Genomic DNA, 20314 nt, shown 5'->3' on the forward strand with positions numbered 1-20314 from the left:
TATAAAATGATGCATAAGATTTTTCCATGAAAACCACTCCTGCATAAATCTTATAATCTAATTAAAAATGTAACACATAATGTCTTAATGTAATCATTTCATTATAGAAAATGCAGCCAAAATGTTGATTTATCTTTGGAGAGTTCAGAGTTGCTCAGGAAGAGCAAAAACACCTGCTCGCTGCAGTTGTTGAGGCTCTTTTGGCCCTCCAGAGTCTCTGCTGCATCCTCTCTCCTGCTATCTTCCTCTAAAGATGTCTGAATTCACCAACATGCTGCAGCTGGACATGGGAGGGGGCTGTAAAAGTTTGGCATGTTTATTGAAGATCTTGTCAGTGCTGTTACCAATAACAGATGTCTTGTATATGCTGACACTATTATCCTCCAACATGCTACAGTGTTGACTAGAATATTTAGGGTGGGCTTCCTTTAAATTTCAAATCCATAATTTTATACAATTTTGTCAAACACCAACGCAAAGACAGCTGACGATTGAATCTGTGTCAGTGGCGGAACACACATAAAGGAGAGGAGATCGGGTCAAATGGGTAAAGCATCTTCTCCACTCAGTTTAAGCCCCATGTTGCTCCACTTACAATTTGGACTTCATTAACTCCCACTGGCACAAAGTCTGACCTGCTATTGTCTCATCCCATAAAAACTATGTCAGGAAAAACAAATAACAGTAATGATTATTTCTTTGAAAATGTCAAACCACAGCCCACAAGTGTTATAAATTCCTGTAGATTAATCCTTTCTTGTGATCTAATGGCTGCCATGTGTTGTTACACAGTTTGCTTTTCTCACCCATGTTGCTATGATTAACTAGCTATAGCCTTTTCACTCCTGCAGGTCTTCTGATTCACGCAGTGGGCGTGCAGATATTTTGGTTGAAGGCCATTAACAAGTAGCGGAAATTTCTGTTTATATCAGAGGTAAAGTGGTTCTACTTTTATTGCAGTTAGAAACATTTAAAGCATGTTCTAGGTCCTCCACGTATAAAATATATGGAATTACAGAAAGAAATACAATTTCCTGGAGGAATACTATCCTACCCTAAGTTTTCCTTGCCTCTTGTAACTGAAGAGAAAGTTGTGATTTCAAGGGGAAATTCTTTATATATTGGATTTCATTGCATCCAAATGTTGGAGGGTAATGTGTCTTTGATGTGAGGGAGTCATGTGCTTCTTTGTTATTCCCATAGTTGGCTTTAAAATTTGAAATTGCTTAAAATACAAACTGCTGAAGTCATTTCTCCCCCACAGCTGTAGTAAATACAGTAAGTCACACTCAAACTGAAACATGTGCTCCACATGGCCAAGTAAAACCCAAAGGGAAAGGATTAAGTTTTTGCTCACAAATATACAACAGCTATCCCAGTCCGTACAACACCCACATCATCCTGAGTGACCTGCCTCTGATCAGCTCTAAACTCAGATAACTCAATCTGACTTCTGTGTTACCTCCTGCAGTTGTGGTATAAACTCCAAGAGGTGGTGTTTCCTTATTGAAAGTGTGCAGGAAGTTGTGTAAGTTATCTGACCTTTGCCAGGATTTATTTCTCCCAGGGATAACAAACACTACATCTTCATGCATGTAAAACTCTGGAGGAGCCTGTCCTAACTGATACTCAAGAGATAAAATATGTTGATAATATATTAAATTTAAGAAAATGTACATCAAAAGTGCAATCCTATGCTGTGAATGTGCATATTTTAACATGGGTGGGCTGAGAAGGAAGCAAACCCTTCACCCAACTTACAGTCCAATACCACCATTAGGCTACTCTTCATCAGACCGCCAGTATATACTGCACGTCATGATGACTGGAAGTCAGTGGTGGCATGTTCTGGGCCCACATAAAACTCAAACCAAATATTGTTCTTGAATTACCTCCACATGAAAAGGTCATTTCCAAAACAGCGCAGTATATACTGTCTGTAACGCCATTGACATATGAAAGCTCTCCTACTCTAGTTTCATGGTTAGGTCATTTTTATGGCTGCAATTTAAAGCCAAATTCCTGCTCAGAGACTCACCCAGTATTGTATATTATTAAACATCCCAGTGCATTGCAGTCAATTGTAAATAGTTGTTAGCTGTTCTGATTAAACCACACAGTCTGCCTCTTCTGCTTTGCTTCCATTTAGATGTTGGAGAGGACTGTTCAATAGTTACAACTTTTCATATCAAACATTTTGACTTTCCCCAGCAGGAAAACCAAAGGTGTAATAATTAAATCAGTGATGGGTCTGTTAATGTGGGAATCCCGGTAAACCATGTCAGTGAGCCGGCATGCACAGCAACCAGGGCCCTGAACCTCACACATATGAGAGGAATGCAGGTACAATTAATGACATCAATGATTGTATAGCTGCACTTACCTGCTATGGCATGTCGACATTTTATCCTGAGAAAAAGGCCTGTAGAGCCGTTTTCACTGGAAAAAACACGGAGTTATGCTCTTTAGTCACAAACATACAGTACTGTGGGTGTGTGCTCTTCTCAATTGATCATTAGTGGAAATTACAACAATATGATTGTGTGCCTGTATATTAAGATTTATTAATCTGTATTTTTTTTTAAATAACTCTCCTACCTGTACCAGCATCTGCATCATACAGAGCAGTTTCCAGATCTCTCTTTTAAATTGCTGCTTCCAATGCAAAGGAGGCTAAATGTTTTTTGATTTTTTTTTTTTTTCACATTAAAGACATAGAAATACTGTTACACTTGATAATGGAGAGGTGTTCAGTACATATGTGAGTACATACAAATACAGTACATACATACAAATGTGTAAAAGAGAATCATTGTCACTGACCAACTATAGCTAAGCTATTTTTATTATACTTGCAGGCCTAGTTTTCTACTGAACTGAATCTAGGAGCTTCATGTGGCAACAGAAGGAATGACAGTCCGATCTCTTCTGAGCTGCATAATGAAGTGTGTTTGATCTGATGCAGCCACTTAGGAAAAAAGTAAATAAACTACATTGAGGATTATTGAAATACACACAATGAAAGATTTGAATCAGCAAAGTGTAATTTCCTCCTCAAATCTGTGTGTGGTTGCAGTTCACAAAATTGCCACCCATATTATATAAACTGTTCTAGTGTTGTGGGGATGAAATCAACACAGCTACAGAGGTTGTCGTAAGTCAATTTAAAGATAAAGCAACTGTTATTGCACATTTCTTTGACAATGGTGAATAGTTATGTTATCTGCTCGTAGCCACTGACACAGCTTTTAACTAAAAATGCCAGTGACGATACTGATACTGCTCTTGCAACTGATTTGTTGGGGCAAAATACCAACCACTCTTTAGCAGAAAACAGTAGCAGAAGAAGAGAAGACTGAATTTTGAAGTGAAAATGAAATGACAGGAGATAATCCACTGCTGTCAACAGTTTTTTACTATGCAAACAGTTCATAACTTCTTGTACATTATCAAGACTAACCAGACTGTTGCTTCTGGAAAGACTAACTGCCTCCAGTGTAATCTTTCAATGCTGTGACAGGCACAAAAAAAATCTCACCACCTTCATTGTATTTAGGTTCAGGCAGAAGTCCAAGGTTCGAAAACCTGGGTAAATCTAAACCTAAACCAAAACATTTTTTTTGTAAAACCAAAACTAAAAAGGCTCCTTTACAGTTTGTGAAAGTTTTGTAACTCATGAAGCTCCACGATGGCCTCGTAAATTCTCTCAGCTAAACTCAAAAAGTGTTGGGTGGTGAAGTCAAAATTAAGGTTGTTTATCTTTACCTTTGAGAAGTTTACTTTTTGTGGTACAATTTTCTGGTCCAGAGAAATGCATTTTTACAAAGAACAACATTCCCTAAAAGTCTTCCTCCAAAACTCCATAACCCAGAGGATGGACTCAGCAGGAATTGGGTCATTTCACTGGAAGTTTAAGAAAAGATAAGCTTGGTGTTTATGGATGGTCTTTCCCAATACATTCCCCAAAAACCCCATTTGTTAGTCTATCATTTACTTTCTGACTATCATGTACACAGTTAGCTAGTTTTAATAAAGTCCCAGTACTTTCCTGAAATAGCTGGGCATTGTAGTTTTTCATAAACATTTCCCAACATGGAATATTTTGGTGATTAGTTTGGATGAGCTAGTGAGGATTTCTGGCTGCTTAATAGTGTATGTAATGGAGTAAGAGCCCTCCTTTGTTTAAACTTCTTTTCTGTCAATAATTTGGAATGAGTAGCTGTGACAGTCACATCCCCCACTGGTCTGTCAGAGAGAACAAGCTGTTATATAAATTATGTCATCACTGCTGTTAAGTACATTGGCTGCTGAGCTGCTTTTTAATAGATGACTTCAGGGAAAGAGCCTCACTGAATGAGCCAGCATCACAGAGAAATATTTACAGATTAGCATGACTAAGGTTCTGTGTTTTTAATCTAAATCATGATTTATTTAGAATCCTTCTACCTTCTGCTGTAATTGTCAACTTTCCTCACAGGGATTACCTTTTCATAGTATTTCACTTCATTATTAACAGTGTCTGGTCAGATTTGAGTTTTATTATATATTTATTCATTTTAAATACAATCTGAATACAGAATATTTGACACCCAAAGATCAATAGTTTGGGAGCACATTCATACCTCTGAAATTACGTTTATTCAGCAGTCAATATAGAATGTTGGATAAAACATTTTTGGCACAGTTCCTTGATAATAAGCTGTCCCATTTCTGTGATCTAAATAAATATGCAAAACCATAATTTACTTCCCAAATAAATACAATATAAACTATAATAAAGATGCACCGCATCCACGCCCTACACTCCACCTCCTCAGGAAAAAAAAAAAAACACTATTTATTGTACTTCAGGCAAACAGTTACAGTGGGCTCAAACCAAATAAAGACTGTTGAAGATGAAAAAGATGCTTCATAATTCAACAACTTATGTTTCTACCAGGTCTACCAGGCAATACAACAAGGAGGCATTCGATGGGCCAATAGAAGGCTGTACTGTGGGCTTTGGATTACATTAAGTTGCAGGGATTTATGGAGGTTGCAAAGACACTTCCAGATCCTGATTCTACTTCATAATTGGTTTTCTGTCAGTGAGGAAATAAACATACCACTAGTGATCACTAGAATTTTTTTTTTCCACACTTAAGCTTCAGATTAGCAAAAAACGCTGACTGTAAATGTTGACAAATTGCATCCAGTGGTGATATTAAAGCAGGTTTATCACCTGGAATCTGAGACATGAGGTGATGTGAGTCTAGGTTTGTGAATTCATCATATGTGTTGAATTAGCCTGGTGTGTTTTGGCAATTGTTTGAGGGAAATAATTCTACAGCATTATGGGTAATTACAATATTGGCTTATTTCGAAAGGTATAAATAAAACTTTTCTATGAAGAGCAGATGCGAGAAATGTTCATACTGGTCTCTTGCTAAAGTGAGTGTATTTATGTGTTTTGAAGCTGGTCCTCATAGTTAATCTATGCAACAACAATGCACAACACACGATAATTAAAGGTAGGTATCAAACCTGGAGCTATGGAAAAGAATTTGCATTCACTGTCAAACTTTTATCAGTAACACTTGTTGTTTTACCTGTGTAATAACACTGCAATCAGTAACAGTAATGCATACAAGCAGAGAAACTGGTCACAAAGTCATGGCCTATGATGACAACAATTCAACATAGTCTTAAGTCAATATACTTTCTGGAGACTGTTCATAAGACATTATAATTAGTTCACTGGTTCAAACTAGAACCTAAAGTAAACATTGCTACATTATATGTATATTTAACTTCAGTTTGATTTATACGATTTGAAATTGATGCCTGATGCACTGTTTTTTGCTCAAAAAGTGATTTACTGTCATAATTAGAGTCATGTAAACTACACGAGTTGGACTTACTGACATATTAACATATGTGGACATGATGTGTAGTAACAGCGATATTCTAGTCCACTATGGCTCATTATTATCATGAGCCTATAGCATATACTACTACTCCAGTGTGACATTACATGCTACCATACACTGTTGTAACACCACTGTTTACAGTGTTACTACACAGATAGAAAAGATAATGGTAAAAAATATTTTGGTATGAGAAATTTTTTTCTTTTACATGGAATCCACAGAAACACAGCACTTTTTATCTGTGTGATTTGGTCCCAAGTTGTGGTGACAGACACAAAAATCTTCTGTCAAAAAAAAAAAAAAAAAAAGCTGCCGTGGAGCAGCCATCAATGTGTTCCCATCCCTTCCTCATCTCCTTGAGTTCATATTCCACAGTTTGCTCTGTTTGTCTTTTAACACCAGAAATGTCAAGCTCTTTTAACAGAGGCTGACTGCAGCAGAAAGAAATATCTTGTCCATTTCTTTGGGTCATACACACCCACAATTCTTCGCCGACACATTCTTTATTGTCTGATAGCGACTTTTGTTGTCCAGGAAAGAAAAGTCTTCTTCAAATGCAGTCGGCCGGCAGCAGGGCCCATTGCTTACCTTGTCCTTGAGGCCTTTCTTTCTAAAGCCTGTCTGCATCATGTGCTTCATGGTGATGTCATAGTTCTGCCAGTGGGCCGGGCATTTGCCGCTGCAGTAGTGCAGCAGTAAAGTCTCATCGCTCTCATAGCCAAGACCCAGTTCACTCACAGTCAGCTCCAGCTCCCTCACAGAGCAGAGCTTTGGCTTCCGAGCTCTTTTAGTCCTTCGGCCCTGGTTCTGACCCAGACGTCGACTCTTCCGTCTCTTCCTGTCCAACAAGGTCCCGACCACATGCTGAAGCTCACCCTCTGTGAAGCTCTGGAACATCACAGAAACTACCAGAGAAGAGATAATCAACATTTAAAAACACACAACAGAGAGATTATTTGAGTTCTGTGTAGCCATGTAGAAAAAAATTCTCAATAATCAGATATGAAATAGGACAGATGGTTCACAGATACTGTCTATGCTTGGCAGAATAATGACAGTTGAGTGTACACAAAAGAACATGTTTATTTTATCTGGCATCATGACAGCTACAAAACAGCCTTATGACAGAAGATGTGCAAGGTCCATGAAGCCAGTTTTGTTTGTCAGGTGAACCAAAAAGCAAGTGTATATCTCATCTTTCCCCTGAGGTTAGAGCAGTCCTTTGGAAAGCTAGTGAACTATGGAGTGCTAATTGACCGCAGGTTATTGTGAGTCAATAAAACCTGCCTTATAAACAACTGAGTCAGGTACTGCTTTTTCTGTTTGAAAAACCAGCAACCATTTCACAACACACCTTATATAGAACAGGAAGGAAGAAAATAACAGTTTATCTTACACTCTGAGAGGAGAGAGGTCATGTCATCTGCTGAGCGAATTCTCCGATGGAGACCACCCATCTGCCGGGACGATCCTGCTGAGGATGGTGGTAATGATGATAAAGAGAGTGATGGAGATGAGGTTTCAGATGTTGATTTTGATGATGAAAATAGTCCTGATGAGGATGAAGATTTGTACGGATATTTTGTCTTAGGTTTGAACTGTCCAATAGCGGCCATGTTTCTAAGGAAGAGAATGGACAGGGCTGCGCCACAGAGCATGAAGGCAAAAGTAGCACCTTTCCATAACTTCATCTTAGAACGTGGAGGAGCATTGAAACTCTGTCAAGAGAGAGGCACAAATGTCAGACATATTCAAACAGTCACACCTTCAATCATGTAAACCATCTTGTGAACTTGTCAGATAAGGCACAAAGAACAGTGCAGGAACTGTTGTCTCCTGTGTGTCACCACATTCGTTTGACCTTCCATAAATCCCCCCCTCTCAACAGAGGTTTCTCTGAAGGGCTTTTATTTTACTGGCAGTTTACTTTTTCTGATTCTCCTGTCAAGTCATTTTCAGTCTAAATGGGTTCATGATCTGCATGCTCGACATCACTTGCTGACACTTGAGAATGCAGCGTGTGTTTAAAGTAGTACCGCTGCTGCAACGGAGCAAAAGACATAACAGCAATTTCTTTTTCAAACTGTAGGCAGGCTGGATGAGTTTTGCAACTTCTTTCCTTGAAAACAACATAAAAGTTGCATATTACATCAAAATACCTGAAAATACAAGCTTCTATTCTTGCTTCCTGAAGAAAAAAATTCTTTTTTAGAAATAAATGTTCCCGCAACATCCTTTTGAAGGGGGAATATCCATTCCTTCGTTGACAAGAATCTCTTTGCCACACCTACGGTATTTGCAATGCTACGTATGATGAGGCCTCAGTGAACATGTGTGTTTGTACATCTTTTTATCTTACACAGCTCCACCCGTTCAATAGATACCGTACCACAGCAGCCACAAAACTCAATCTGGAGGAATTATTCCATATGTTTTCTTTATTGTCAGGTTTGTACATTTTACAAGCTTACTTCTTTGTATTTTTCATATCATGTCACCAGTGAGCAAAACATTTCCCTAGAGCCGGAAATGGTACACTGGCAGTGACTAACAGCAAATCCAGACCAGCCCTACAAAGTGTTTTGGCAGACAGGATTCTGTAGTGTACATATACAGGCTGCTAGACTGTTTACAATAGGACAAAATGTCACATATCTATGGCTAGTTTATTGTAGAAACAAAACTCTGAAATGAATAATTTCTGGAAGTTTGCACTTTCAGTATGTGGACTGTCCCTGCAGTTTACATTAACATGTGTTACTTGTATAAAATAGTAAAAGGTGGAAATTTAGGTTTTATGGTGAAATTTTTACTTTTTTTGCATTAAAGTAAGTAAACCAAAAAAGAGGAGAAACAGTCAATGCAGACAGTGCTCTACTGTGCCTCAGTATTTTGGACACCGCAAAGGGAAAATACAAAGAAGCTGCTGCACACATGAATTGCAGTGGTATAAACAGGTATAACCAGTCCTATCAGTCAAAGCTTGACTCATCAGTCATAATTCCATATGGGTTTGACATGGTAACCAGCCTCTGCACAATGAAGGGGTAGAATGGTATTCATTTGAAAGTCAAACATTTCAGCTAGCAACCTCATTCTACAATTTATGTAAATCCTATGTGGACCTGCGGCTGCAGCAGAACATTACTCAGTGCACTGCTATACATCTAAAGTTTGTTTCTCACTGTTGAATTTAATCACCAGACATGATGGATAGAAGCTGAAATGGAAAGTTTCATTTTGTTAGTGTTGAATTTTACTGCTTCTGCTCTAAATATAATATATTGCCAATTTAAAAAGGTGCCAGCATGTTATGATATTTCACAATGGAAGAGATCATTGTTTTTTTATGCTATTAATAGTTCAATTCGGGACAATTACCCATCTGTTGTTTCACACGGCTGCAATACATCAGTGTCCTCAGCCTGTTAGCTCTGTGGATCTTCCTGATAAAACAATTAGTTTGTAAAAAAAAAACAGATGAGTCCTCTGATGTCTCAATCACTGACACTGAGCAAAGCCTGGCCATCCAACATGATCTCATGTCGCTGAAGACACTTTGATTGTCATAATTGCTCCACTCAGAAACACATTAGTCCCATCTGCAGTCGATTGGCACCAATAAAAGTGCCAAGGAGCGTTGTGCAGCTTGTTCAGATGGTCATGGATGATTAATCAACACAGACATTTATTATCTAACAATGACCTCCGCTGTCATGGACATAAATATACAGATAGTGATGGGGGAAGGGGCACCTGTGTTTTCTTAGGAGTTCAATGGAAAGACATGAATGAATAATCCACTTCCTGAAAGGACAAATGGTGCTGTTTTCCAGCAAACAGAGAAGTGCAAAAACACAGAGGATATAGTGGAGCCCCAGAGGACTCCAGCAGAAGGAAAAGACATCCTCTAAGTGAAAAATAAAAGTGCAGATGAGCCGCAAAGACAACTAGAACAGCTCCTACATAGCAGCAGCATGTCTGGTCCTCACAAAGCATCAGTGTTGGTGTGTCCTTGCATACTAATGTGCATCAAGATAAGGATGGCCAAATGAGTGAAGCCCAAAATAAAGAAAATAACCCATTCAGAAGGAGAAAAGACAAAATTTGCACACATGAAAGTCCTCATTAGGATTAGTGTGAGAATGAATGCATGTTAGAAATAGTGCACCTGATGTTTGCTGTCAGCCATATGTCACCTGAAGAGCTCCTACCCAGTGAAAACAGTCCCAGAGGATTATTAGCATGTTTGAGAGAAACCATAAAAGTGAACCGCTTAGCCAAGAATTCCTGTCAAAGCCATTCCTAAGACATTATGCATTCTCACATGTATGCATCGTACAGTTGCAGCTTGATTCTCGACCCTCAACTGAGCTCTTGTTGCGACTCAAAGATCGCATTATTCAAATGACACAATAAAATAGATGTTTTCAAAGGAATAATTGGGTCAGTGGCCACAGTGCTGCTAAGCTGATGGTAACGTAATTATAGCAGCATGGCACTCATGTCTTACCCTCCTTCCTGTGCCAGAAGGAGACACTCCACAAAATGCCACAGTCTGTGTAAGATGAACTAGAGAGCTGTCAAAAAAGGGGCATCTGTGGTTAACACTTCTGAATGGGACTGGGAGATGGGGGGCATTCTTGTCAGCTTCCTTGGATCTTGACCAGCGTGACATGACTGCAGCAAGACAAGATGATAGAAAGGCATGTATGAAGAGCTTCTTTGTGCTGGAAGAAAGCAGATGCGAACTTTTATGTCCCACCACTCTGTAGCATTTGGTCCTATACATTCCCCTAATACAGCCTGTTCTGTGTCAGTTCACTCACGCTAACTCTGTGACTCACACATACCATAAACACGCACATATAGCAGTTGAGTGATTTCACTTTTCCTAAATCATATGACATGGGCTTGTGTCGAAACTGAGACAAAGTCCACCCTTCCGTTGTCCAGGCACCCACTTCACTTCCAGGGAGCACACACACTCCCAGCCACACCATCATATAACACCAGGTAATCCATCTTACATAATACTGCTGCTTCTTGATATGTAGCGTTGTCCACAGATCTAACCACTGCATATTTGCCACTGAACAACCTGAGGCCTCTACCTAAAGAACATTATTACCACACTGTGTATTTGAGATCAGCTCCACCCATGTGACTGTCTGTTTCTGTGCTACTTTGAACACACCCCATAAATGCCTACACTAAAAAGATAACAGGAGCATAACAAACAGCGGGAAAGGCACCTACTGTTTGGTTGCAAGAAAACAACGTGCTTTAGGGAGTCGTAGAGAGGCCTTGTCTTGTCTTTTCCCCCTTAGGTGAGCATCAGGAGGCCTTGGGACAGCTAGAGAGTGCTTGGGGAGGTAATAGGGACATATTCCAAAGATCAGGGCGGGATTAGCACTAATGCCTGCCGGCTTTATCTGCAGTCACGTGGATTAACACCTGGCTGCAGTGTTGGTGACGGAGCCTGGAACCGTGGCGTGCGTGTGTGTGTGTCTGTGTTAATCCATCAGACACCTCAAAATCAGGGGTGAGCCCAGCAACAGGTGCTTCTTCTTCTTCTCCTTCTTCTTCTTCTAAAACCTGCCCTTTTAGTAAGAATAATGAAGAAGAAAGGTGATGAGCTTGGGGAGTTAGATCTGTTGTGTTGGCACTGGGGTGGGCCAAACGGCTGTAAAATAAAGTGGATGTTCTTAGCCAGGATTGGCTGTTCTAAATCCAGCCTTGGTTCTAATGCAACTGAAAAAGGCTTAGGCTAGACTGTGCTGTAATTTTACTGGGCAGCCAATTCGATTGGCTCTAGCTCTGTCACTCAGTAACCATGGCATAATTAAAGCAAGCCTGTTCTTTGTTAGTGAGAAAGCTGCCATTCATTACCGCGAAGAAAAAAAGGGAAAACATGTACGAGTGATGCCAGAAAAATAGTGATCATTTTTATACAAATTCTGCAAATTCTAAACATGTTTCCTGTGTTCTTTTCATTTACTGAATTTAAACGTGTGGCTTAAAAAGCTTGAATTTTATTTTGGAAGGCCTACTATCATGTCCATTGGATTTATACAGATTAATCCAGTGACCCAACAGCCTAGCATGAAATCTCACAACTCAAACCTGTTAGGGTGGCGTTAATGAGGTGTGGGGGGAAGATACATTTATAGATGCACATTTGACACCTGTTGTAAATCCACTGCCCTTTGCTATTATCGAAAGAGTTGAGTCAAGGTATAGTTCTGACATTTAAACAGCCTTTCCAACAGACAAAGAGGAGTTACATGAGACTTGGCAGAGAAATGTCATCTTGCCTCATCTTTTTTTTTTTTGTGCGAGTAAGATTAATGTTGTCTCTGCTATTTTCTGAAGAAGCTTCTATTCTTGCTGCTAATCTGACTATGCTAGATCCTCTTTTAACACAACAGCATCTCCTCTAAACCCATGTTCAACATGTTGATGTTGCTGTTATAAAAAGTTGACGGCGGTCTGGCACACACTGAATACAATTTTCAAGTAAGACCTACACGAGCAAGCACGAGCAAGTACAAACATCTGAAATATGATGGCATTTTACACCTTTTAAAGACTATGCTTTCTTCAAATTCAAAGAAAATTGTATTTGTTGAGTGCAAAATTTATATTTTATCATAAATCTGGAAGAAAATGCTGATAAGACAAAGGGGGGGTGCTGTGTCAGTTCAGCTGCCTCATTAATTATGATCAGATTATTAAAGTTGAATCGCTTAATTGACTCTCTTTAGCCTCCCCAGGCTCTACTAGATAGCACACAGTATAATCTCTATGTATGATACAAACTTAGTGAGAAGGGGATCATCACTAGAGTAAAATGTCCACAGTGAGTAAAATCAAGTTTCTTCTCTCTGCTTCTCTCGGAGTACCTTCATTTTTTTGAGAAGATAAACTTAGCTGTTTGATTCTGACCTTCTTAATTAATTAAGATATTAAAGGTGCAGCTCTGCAAGAAAAAAATCCTCTAGAAAAATAAACAGAGGGAAAATAATTAGCTAAAATCATTATTTTGTCAGATCTGTAAGTAGTATCTCCAGGTTTTGGCAAAGCAAAGCCAGGGAGTATCTGGAGAGCAATTACACATGATAATGAGGCAAACCACCATGCTGGATAAGTGACAGGAAAGGAAAATATTCTTCCCTGACAAAACAAACTCGCCTGTGTGGTGAAAGGTTGTCCAAATTCAGAAAGAAAATTATAAAAAATTATTGCTTTTTCTTACTGCTTTTCCAACACAGTGGCATGCTTCTTGTAAACAATGGCAACTGCTAAGCAAACATTCGTGACAGGCCAATGTGCAATGCTGACATGCAATTCATGTCACGGGCAGCTTGTTGATACAAATAGCCCAAGGTGTGTTTTCTGCCACTCAAACACTTGGTGAGGCATCCCTGTCAGTGGTATCTAACACCTTCCCCTTAAGCTGCTGGCTTAAACTAACAAAAGAAGCTGTGGTGTCCTTACCGTTCGGCCGGCTAATCCAGACTTAGCTGCGTGGCGTCGTCTTCAGCTGACCTCCATAGGCAAGTGCTGGTTGGATAAGTCCATCATCATCATCAATAGGATTCCTGCTTATTCCTCTGAAAAGCATCACAACTCCTTGTGCCTGCAAGTAGGGGAGGTGTCCTGACTTGATTCAGGTCCAGGCTGTATTATTTTTTTATCATATTTGCACTTCCATTGAACCGTTTTAGGTTGCAAAGATCAAGATCAACATTCCTCTGACTCTAAATATGTGCCTCATGGCACTCAGGTTGATCCATTCAAAATGAGGAGCGCTGGGTTTAAGAGAAGCCGTGAACTGTCATCCGTTTCACTTCAGAAAACTCCTGTCATCATTTGTCTCCATACCGAACTTTTGATCCTCTTTTTGCATAAACTTGAACCTGCAACAGAGGAACAGAGCAAAACTGAGGTGCAGTGCCATGCAATGAACAGACCTTACAGATGAGTTCACTTTTACTCGATCTGTTATGAAACTCATCCTCATTCTGAACAGATTATCTTCATACAAGAGCACTGTTGGGCAGATAACGCACATGTCCTTACCCTCTTTCCAGCTGCAGGTCTTGTCTTCAGCTCCAGGGAGGGGAACTCTGCGGCTCCAGAAGATGGCTTAGGGTGAGGAGGGAGAATGTGGTTATCGTAAGTGGGGCAAAGAGCTTCTCTGATGCCTCTGACTGCCTCCCCCCCTCAACTGTTGCTCCTCCTCCATAGTTGTGCTTGTGGGCCGAGTCGGATTACTCCTGACATGATAATCTCCCTGGCTCTAGCTCCAGGAGCACTAAAGGATGCTTTAGCCTGAGCACAGGCTTACATTTACCTTCTGCTGCAAGAGAATCTGCCATCTTAAGCGGGCAAATGGTAATAGCCTCAAATGGGCAGATCAGTACAGTCAGAGGGGTCTGCTGAAGCAAGTGTCTTCCAATCTTTTAGGGGGTATTAAAGGAGTTCACAATTGGTTTAAATGGTGCTAAGACATAACATTAACCCCGGTTAAATGGAATTATCACAGCAGAGGTATTTCATGATGATTCAATCTACAGTTGGCTGGAGATAAAACCAAGGGTGTTGTTGTTGAGGATCTCTTGTTCACGTCTCCTCCAATACAAACCAGTATTTTAGCCCTTGAGCCTTTAGCAGCAAATGAGGAGCAGATGGTTGTGCTTTTGGAAGGTATCAGGGCTCCAGACTGCAATCTAAATAAATACCCTATCCATGGAGGAAATGTGTCAGGTGTGTGGGGTCAGTCATATATAAATAAAGGCCAAAAGTTTGGAGATAACTGAAGTGATGCGTGCTGAGGATTAAAAAAAGATAAACAAAGCTTTACAGGTGCTGTTTGGGAGAGTAAACCTGCCAAATAAACCTACAGGTACACTGTTGGTCTAGAATTGTGACTGGAGCCAAAGATGGTGAAAGAAAGCAGCAGGCTCTGTGCTACTTAGCAGCAGCAACAGGAAACAAATTATTTGCTAACAACTATCTCATTCTAACACCATGAGTCACTCTGATATCCTCAGGCCAAATTATACACAAATCACACTCTTCAAAGTTTCACCAGTGCCACGGAAATGTGGCCAATTACTGACTTTCTAGGACTTTAAATTCCTTCAGTGTTGACTGAGAGAAAAAGGGGAAAAACCAAAGGAATCTTTACTGAAGCTTTGTCTCACACCAAAAATGTGTATTGATGGATATTCTAAGGTTGTTATCTCAGTGACCTAAAGTGTAGATTTCATGTAAAAAGTCTGGGCCAACACAAACTCTCCTTTTCACCTAAACCCTTAGAGCTAACCTGAAGGAGAACACTGCAGCACAAATCAAGAGAAGATACTCACTCTTCTTCAAACAGAAGATTTTGATCACTGCTAGCAGGTGCAAAATCATCCAGATCTCCTCCCCCAAAAATGAAAGAATAAAACAAAATAAATAAAACAAAACATGAGAACAATTACAACTAACTTGTTTGACATACACCTCAATTTTTGGCCAAAGGAGCCTGTGTAAATACATAATGACTTCCAGTTAGCACAGGGTATTGTGCTTTTCTACTCTTGAAAAGGAGCTATCAGCACAGATTCATTTCCTGACATCAGGCAGAAGCATTTCGATTCTATACATATTGTTCGCAGATGTGTAAAGTTTTCACAAACCCTCCACATCAATAAAAGCCCAATAGCTGTTAATTAACTGCTAAATCAAGTGAAATACAACAGGAATGAAACACTTGATACGAGTGTTTACAATGAATATACAATACAAAGTCTCACTCAACAGCTAAGATTACATTAGTCATCAAGGGAGTCTGACATTTTGCATATACACTAAAAGAAAAAACAACAAAGAATGTTTCCAATTTGAATATAATAGAATTCCATACACATCAGATTGAATCTTTTCCACTGGGCGTGGATGAGTGAAAAAACACATTTTGTTTAGTTTTGAGCAAGATTTTAAGGAAGCCCTCAATCAGTAACACTATAAACACACCATTCCAGTTGAGGTGTCATTAGAAAGGCTGGAAATAAGGCACAAATGTAGCTACTACACTCATCTTGCACAAGATGTGGTTTGAAGATTGGACAAGTAGCCTTCAGCCAACTATCATCTCAGCCAGTGGAAAACTACCCTTTAGAGAACCAAAATCTAAACAGGCATTAGTGAAAAAGATGCAGTGGCACAATGAGGGCCTTTTCTGAGTGTTTCATGTTGAAAGACAACTCTTTTGTTACAGAGAGTGGTAACAAGGTAAATCCATCCTGGCACAAGAACAAATATACATTGCAATTTGCAGTTTTGCCCAGATGAAGTGAGGCCCCAGGCGTGCAGAGGGTACTTGTGTTTCAAAAGCGCCATGTGTGGATACTTTTGCTTCAGCACTTAAACACCTCAGTTTGTGCTACAGTGTGTCCTTCTAGCTAATATGTATTGTAGTCTATTTACATGCACTACAGTGTACTTACTTCAAATGCAACTACAAGCAAACATAAATAACCCGTTTGTGAACACAGCTAAATGCTGCCCCCATCTGCCAGTGGTTTACAACTACACATTATCCAGAATAAACAATCCCCTGCAGAGATGGAAAAAAAAAAATACTTAAACTTAAATAGCTTTTGTAGTCCAGTGCAAAAAATATTTTATTTTCTTCACCCTTTAGATTTAATAGTACATCTGTGGATTCTGTCCACAAATGTACTACTGTTAATCAGCAGGTGGTACTTCGCTGCTGAGTTGGATCTCCTCCTGTTGGAGCAGCTTCTTTCTGCCCTTAAAACCCCTCGTGCCATCGGGGCCAAAAGGCTGACGCAACACTCTTTGCCCCAAGTAGGGTGCATTTGGATGTCCACCTGCTTTGTGGTTTAATGCACTGGCTGCAAATTTGCGCTTCATCACCCAGGGGCTTCGAAAAATCTTTTTATTACAGTCTCCAGAGCACCAACTCATTATACTGTACCTCTGATTTATACCAGAGAAAGACTGACTGTTACAGCTTGCAGAGATATGCTCAAAGGTTTTTTGAATGGAGCTGTTGAAAGTGTTTTGGGGCTGAGATGTGTCTGGAGTCTCATCAGAGACCTTTACTGGTGGATAGGTTTCCTTATGCTCTGAGGTTTCAAAGTGATTTTCCTGGGATGGTGTGCCCTCAGCTTGGTCTTCATTTTTTTCTTCTGAGTCATCCTTGGTGATGTGATGCATTGACTGGAATCCCAAAGGCACAACACACATGCCTTTCCCTTGAGAGCTCTCCTCTTCAGCTTTCAGGACACTGTAGGCCTTACGAACAGCCTCCAGGCTATCAAACTTGACCACTGCACACAAACGTTGGCCAAGCTGTTTGTGGCGTTTGGTATAGCACTGCAGCTCTTTGGGAAGCTCTTTTCCAGGGTGTAGGATACAGACTGAAGTAACACTGCCGTGAGCGCTGAATTTTTGGAGGATTCTCTCTGAGAATGAAAGGTGCTCCAGGCCACAGGCTGCTCCGTCCTCTCTGGTTTGCACCTCATGAATGTTCCAGGCAAGTAGGAGCTTGCTGGTGGGTGAACACAGCAGCCATTTGGGAAGCGGCTTTTTCCGTCTCACTTTGGTGCATTCGTCATTCACTTCCAGCAGGTCTGAGTACTCTGCTCCTGCCAGAGTCATGTACCAGTTTGTGGTCAGGGCCTTTATCTATGACAAACAGTGGAAACCTCAGCTTTGTTTGCATTTCTCCGTATTGTTTTTATTTAAACAGCTGAAATGTAAATGTCATATGAAGCACATAAAGTCTTACTAAAGCCAAAGAATTTGTTTATTTACTTTTTTACCTTTTTCAAACAAGTGAGGAGCTTGAGACTGACGTAGCCCTCCTTGTTCTTCTGCACATGTTTCAGCAGGAAGCCATCCTCTGCCAGGTGAATGTCAGAGAACAAATCCTCCAAATGGGCTTTAATCTTTAAGCAGAGCACCTCGCCTTCACGCTCTTCTTTATCTTGGGCAGAATGTGAATCATCCCTACAAGAAAACATGATTCAGTATCATTATATATTGCAATGTAGACAAGTCAATCATGATTTTAAAACTCCTTACCCAGTTGGATTAGTCATGGTCTCTCCTGTTGAATAGTGATAACAGTTTTTTGAAAAAAATATACTGCTGTTTCTTTGTAAAGACAGGCAGCAGCAGCCTAGATAGAGTTAATACTACTGAATGAAGATAAAAATGCACCTGGGCACAGTTCAAACAACCACAGTGATGTCAGTTAGTTCTGTGGGATCCAAAACAGAATTTTGTAAAATGCTACAACCAGGCAGCCACATTACACAATGCTACCTCTACCACTAATAATAAGCTACAGTCAAAACAAAGTGAGTTCTGAAGACGTAAAAAGAAAAACTACCATGTAAACAGACTACTGGCTTTCACAAACAAAATATCATCATTGCTGAAATTAAGGCAGACTGCAGAGCAGAACACCACTCAGTGTTGCTATCATAACACAAAGTGCAACATTATATATCATTATAGCTGTGAAATTCTGCAGTATGGCTTAGTGCTCAACACACAATCAAATCAGAAGAAAATTACGATATTGCTGGATTCCCAGAAACACTATTATATGGCAGCACTAAAGTATAAAATAGTAAAAGTAATTATCCTTTCAATTCAGCTTTATTTCCTGTTTTGTCTTGAAATAATTATATAAATAATATTGTTATTGCTATTGCATGTATCATTCCCACAGCAACAGATCCATCAGTTTTATGAGAATATGTACCCTCTCTTAATATTTAAATCAACATCTTATCCATATGTTGTGATGATTACCCATATTATAAATATACAAAAACCCACAACTTTATGGACTTTTCCACAGCTAATCATCCAAGCTTATTTTTCCTTTTATTGTTATGTGAAATCAGCAGGCGGTGACTTAACAGGCTGTGTGGGCTGCTGGTGAGAGGCAGACTGGGCAAATTACTGTGGAGAGTGCAGATGGTGAAGCTATACTATTAGCACATACACCCACATGTGTAGACATATACACTACGCGCAGTTGCTACTAGGGTGAGGCCCATAAAATAGTAACGAAACCTAAAGCACCTGAGAAGTGGTTTTACATTATTAGAAATAATTATAAACAATATATATATATATATATATATATATATATATATTGTGACTAAATAAGCAACAAAGAGTTGAATTTACTTCTGCTGTGTGGGTATGACTTGAAAAGATTTGACTGACAGTGGTGTCTCCATGGGAACATACAAGTAAACACCTGAACAGTTGCGTGTCTAAAATCACTCTCTTCAACTCTTTCTCTATATAATAAGCACTGAGTAGTTTACAATGAGCAGTAAGAACAGTATGAATCACCATGGAAAGGTGTAAGGTTGCAAGACCGCAAATTTCACCTCTGCAAAATGACATGACAGTGAGTTTGCATGCACATTAGTATCCTGATTTTACCTCTTGGGATCTGAACATGCTTATCTATTTCTCACTTCCACAATAATGGCCTTTAGCAACATATTATTACAAACAATATCCAAAAACCTGAATAATGAATTTACTTAGTGCAGTAATTAAATTCATTATTGCACTTTGCACTTTCAATTTCTAAAGGTTTCTTAAGACCAGTAAAAATGTTTACACGTGCAATACATAAAATAGCAGATACTATATATGGTTAGTACACATTAGATACATTAGTCTCAACCAATAACCTATATTTCTACAGAGCGGCCTGGTCATAAACCTCCTTTCAGTCCACAAAACAGACAGGATGAGCAAGGTCTACCTGCAAGGGCTACCATGAGTGAAGAATTGGTCCAGTGTCCCATGGCTCAGCAAAACCTGCAGATTCCTCTTGGATATGAAGTTCAACATTCGGGCAGACCCTCTTTTTCACCACCTGGGAAGATTAAGCATATGATTCTCTGATAACTGGCACACCCTCTGATCCCTTGTTCAGGTCAACAGGTCTCCTCTCCCCATACAGAATGTGTCAAGCTATGCTTTCCAAACTTAGTCATCTGATGATTTACCATAACTTCCTTAAGGTCAACCAAAACTCCTCCTAGACTTGAGTTTTTGCACCCAGTGACTAATATCCTTGTAACCCTTTGGACTTTGGGTTTACTAGGTCTGTCCAGCATCCTTCCTCACCATCTGATCTGATTTGATCCACCAGATGATAAGGAGTTGAAAACTCTGCTCCTCTCTGCACTCAAGCATCCTAAGCATATGGCTGCAGATCTAATGATACGACCAGCAAGTTGATAATTGATCCCCCAAGAGAACTATGGCATCCCCAGGTGGTGCTCGTTTTAGGACTCACACAAAGACAGAGCAGAAATTGCGCTCACATGGAGCCAATC

General features: G+C 39.8%; 2 protein-coding genes across 2 annotated transcripts; both read right to left on the reverse strand.

Moving 5' to 3' along the window:
- Positions 1-6239: 6239 nt before the first annotated feature.
- On the reverse strand, positions 6240-14160 carry LOC113134686 (neurturin). The gene is made up of 4 exons (XM_026314161.1): positions 13995-14160; positions 13410-13831; positions 7306-7627; positions 6240-6814 (listed from the first exon to the last, which is right to left on the reverse strand). The coding sequence occupies exons 3-4, from the start codon at positions 7598-7600 to the stop codon at positions 6378-6380; spliced, it is 732 nt and encodes a 243-aa protein (XP_026169946.1). The 5' UTR covers positions 7601-7627; positions 13410-13831; positions 13995-14160; the 3' UTR covers positions 6240-6377.
- Positions 14161-16652: 2492 nt separating this feature from the next.
- LOC113134176 (la-related protein 6-like) lies at positions 16653-19832 on the reverse strand. Its single transcript, XM_026313413.1, has 3 exons — positions 19735-19832; positions 17756-17942; positions 16653-17618 (listed from the first exon to the last, which is right to left on the reverse strand). The coding sequence occupies exons 1-3, from the start codon at positions 19821-19823 to the stop codon at positions 16653-16655; spliced, it is 1242 nt and encodes a 413-aa protein (XP_026169198.1). The 5' UTR covers positions 19824-19832.
- Between the last annotated feature and the right edge of the window lie 482 nt (positions 19833-20314).

Source organism: Mastacembelus armatus, chromosome 17 (genome assembly GCF_900324485.2).
Source record: "Mastacembelus armatus chromosome 17, fMasArm1.2, whole genome shotgun sequence".
NCBI lineage: Eukaryota > Metazoa > Chordata > Actinopteri > Synbranchiformes > Mastacembelidae > Mastacembelus > Mastacembelus armatus.

Coding starts and splice junctions, on each gene's coding strand:
- LOC113134686 (XM_026314161.1), bottom strand. CDS start 7,600: ATGAAGTTATGGAAAGGTGCTACTTTTGCCTTCATGCTCTGTGGCGCA. Junction 6,815..7,305: donor GACCTCTCTCCTCTCAGAGT/GTAAGATAAACT, acceptor CTTCTCTGGTAG/TTTCTGTGATGTTCCAGAGC.
- LOC113134176 (XM_026313413.1), bottom strand. CDS start 19,823: ATGTTGAACTTCATATCCAAGAGGAATCTGCAGGTTTTGCTGAGCCAT. Junction 17,943..19,734: donor ACTCATGGTAGCCCTTGCAG/GTAGACCTTGCT, acceptor GTTTTCTTGTAG/GGATGATTCACATTCTGCCC. Junction 17,619..17,755: donor TCCTCACTTGTTTGAAAAAG/GTAAAAAAGTAA, acceptor TGTTTGTCATAG/ATAAAGGCCCTGACCACAAA.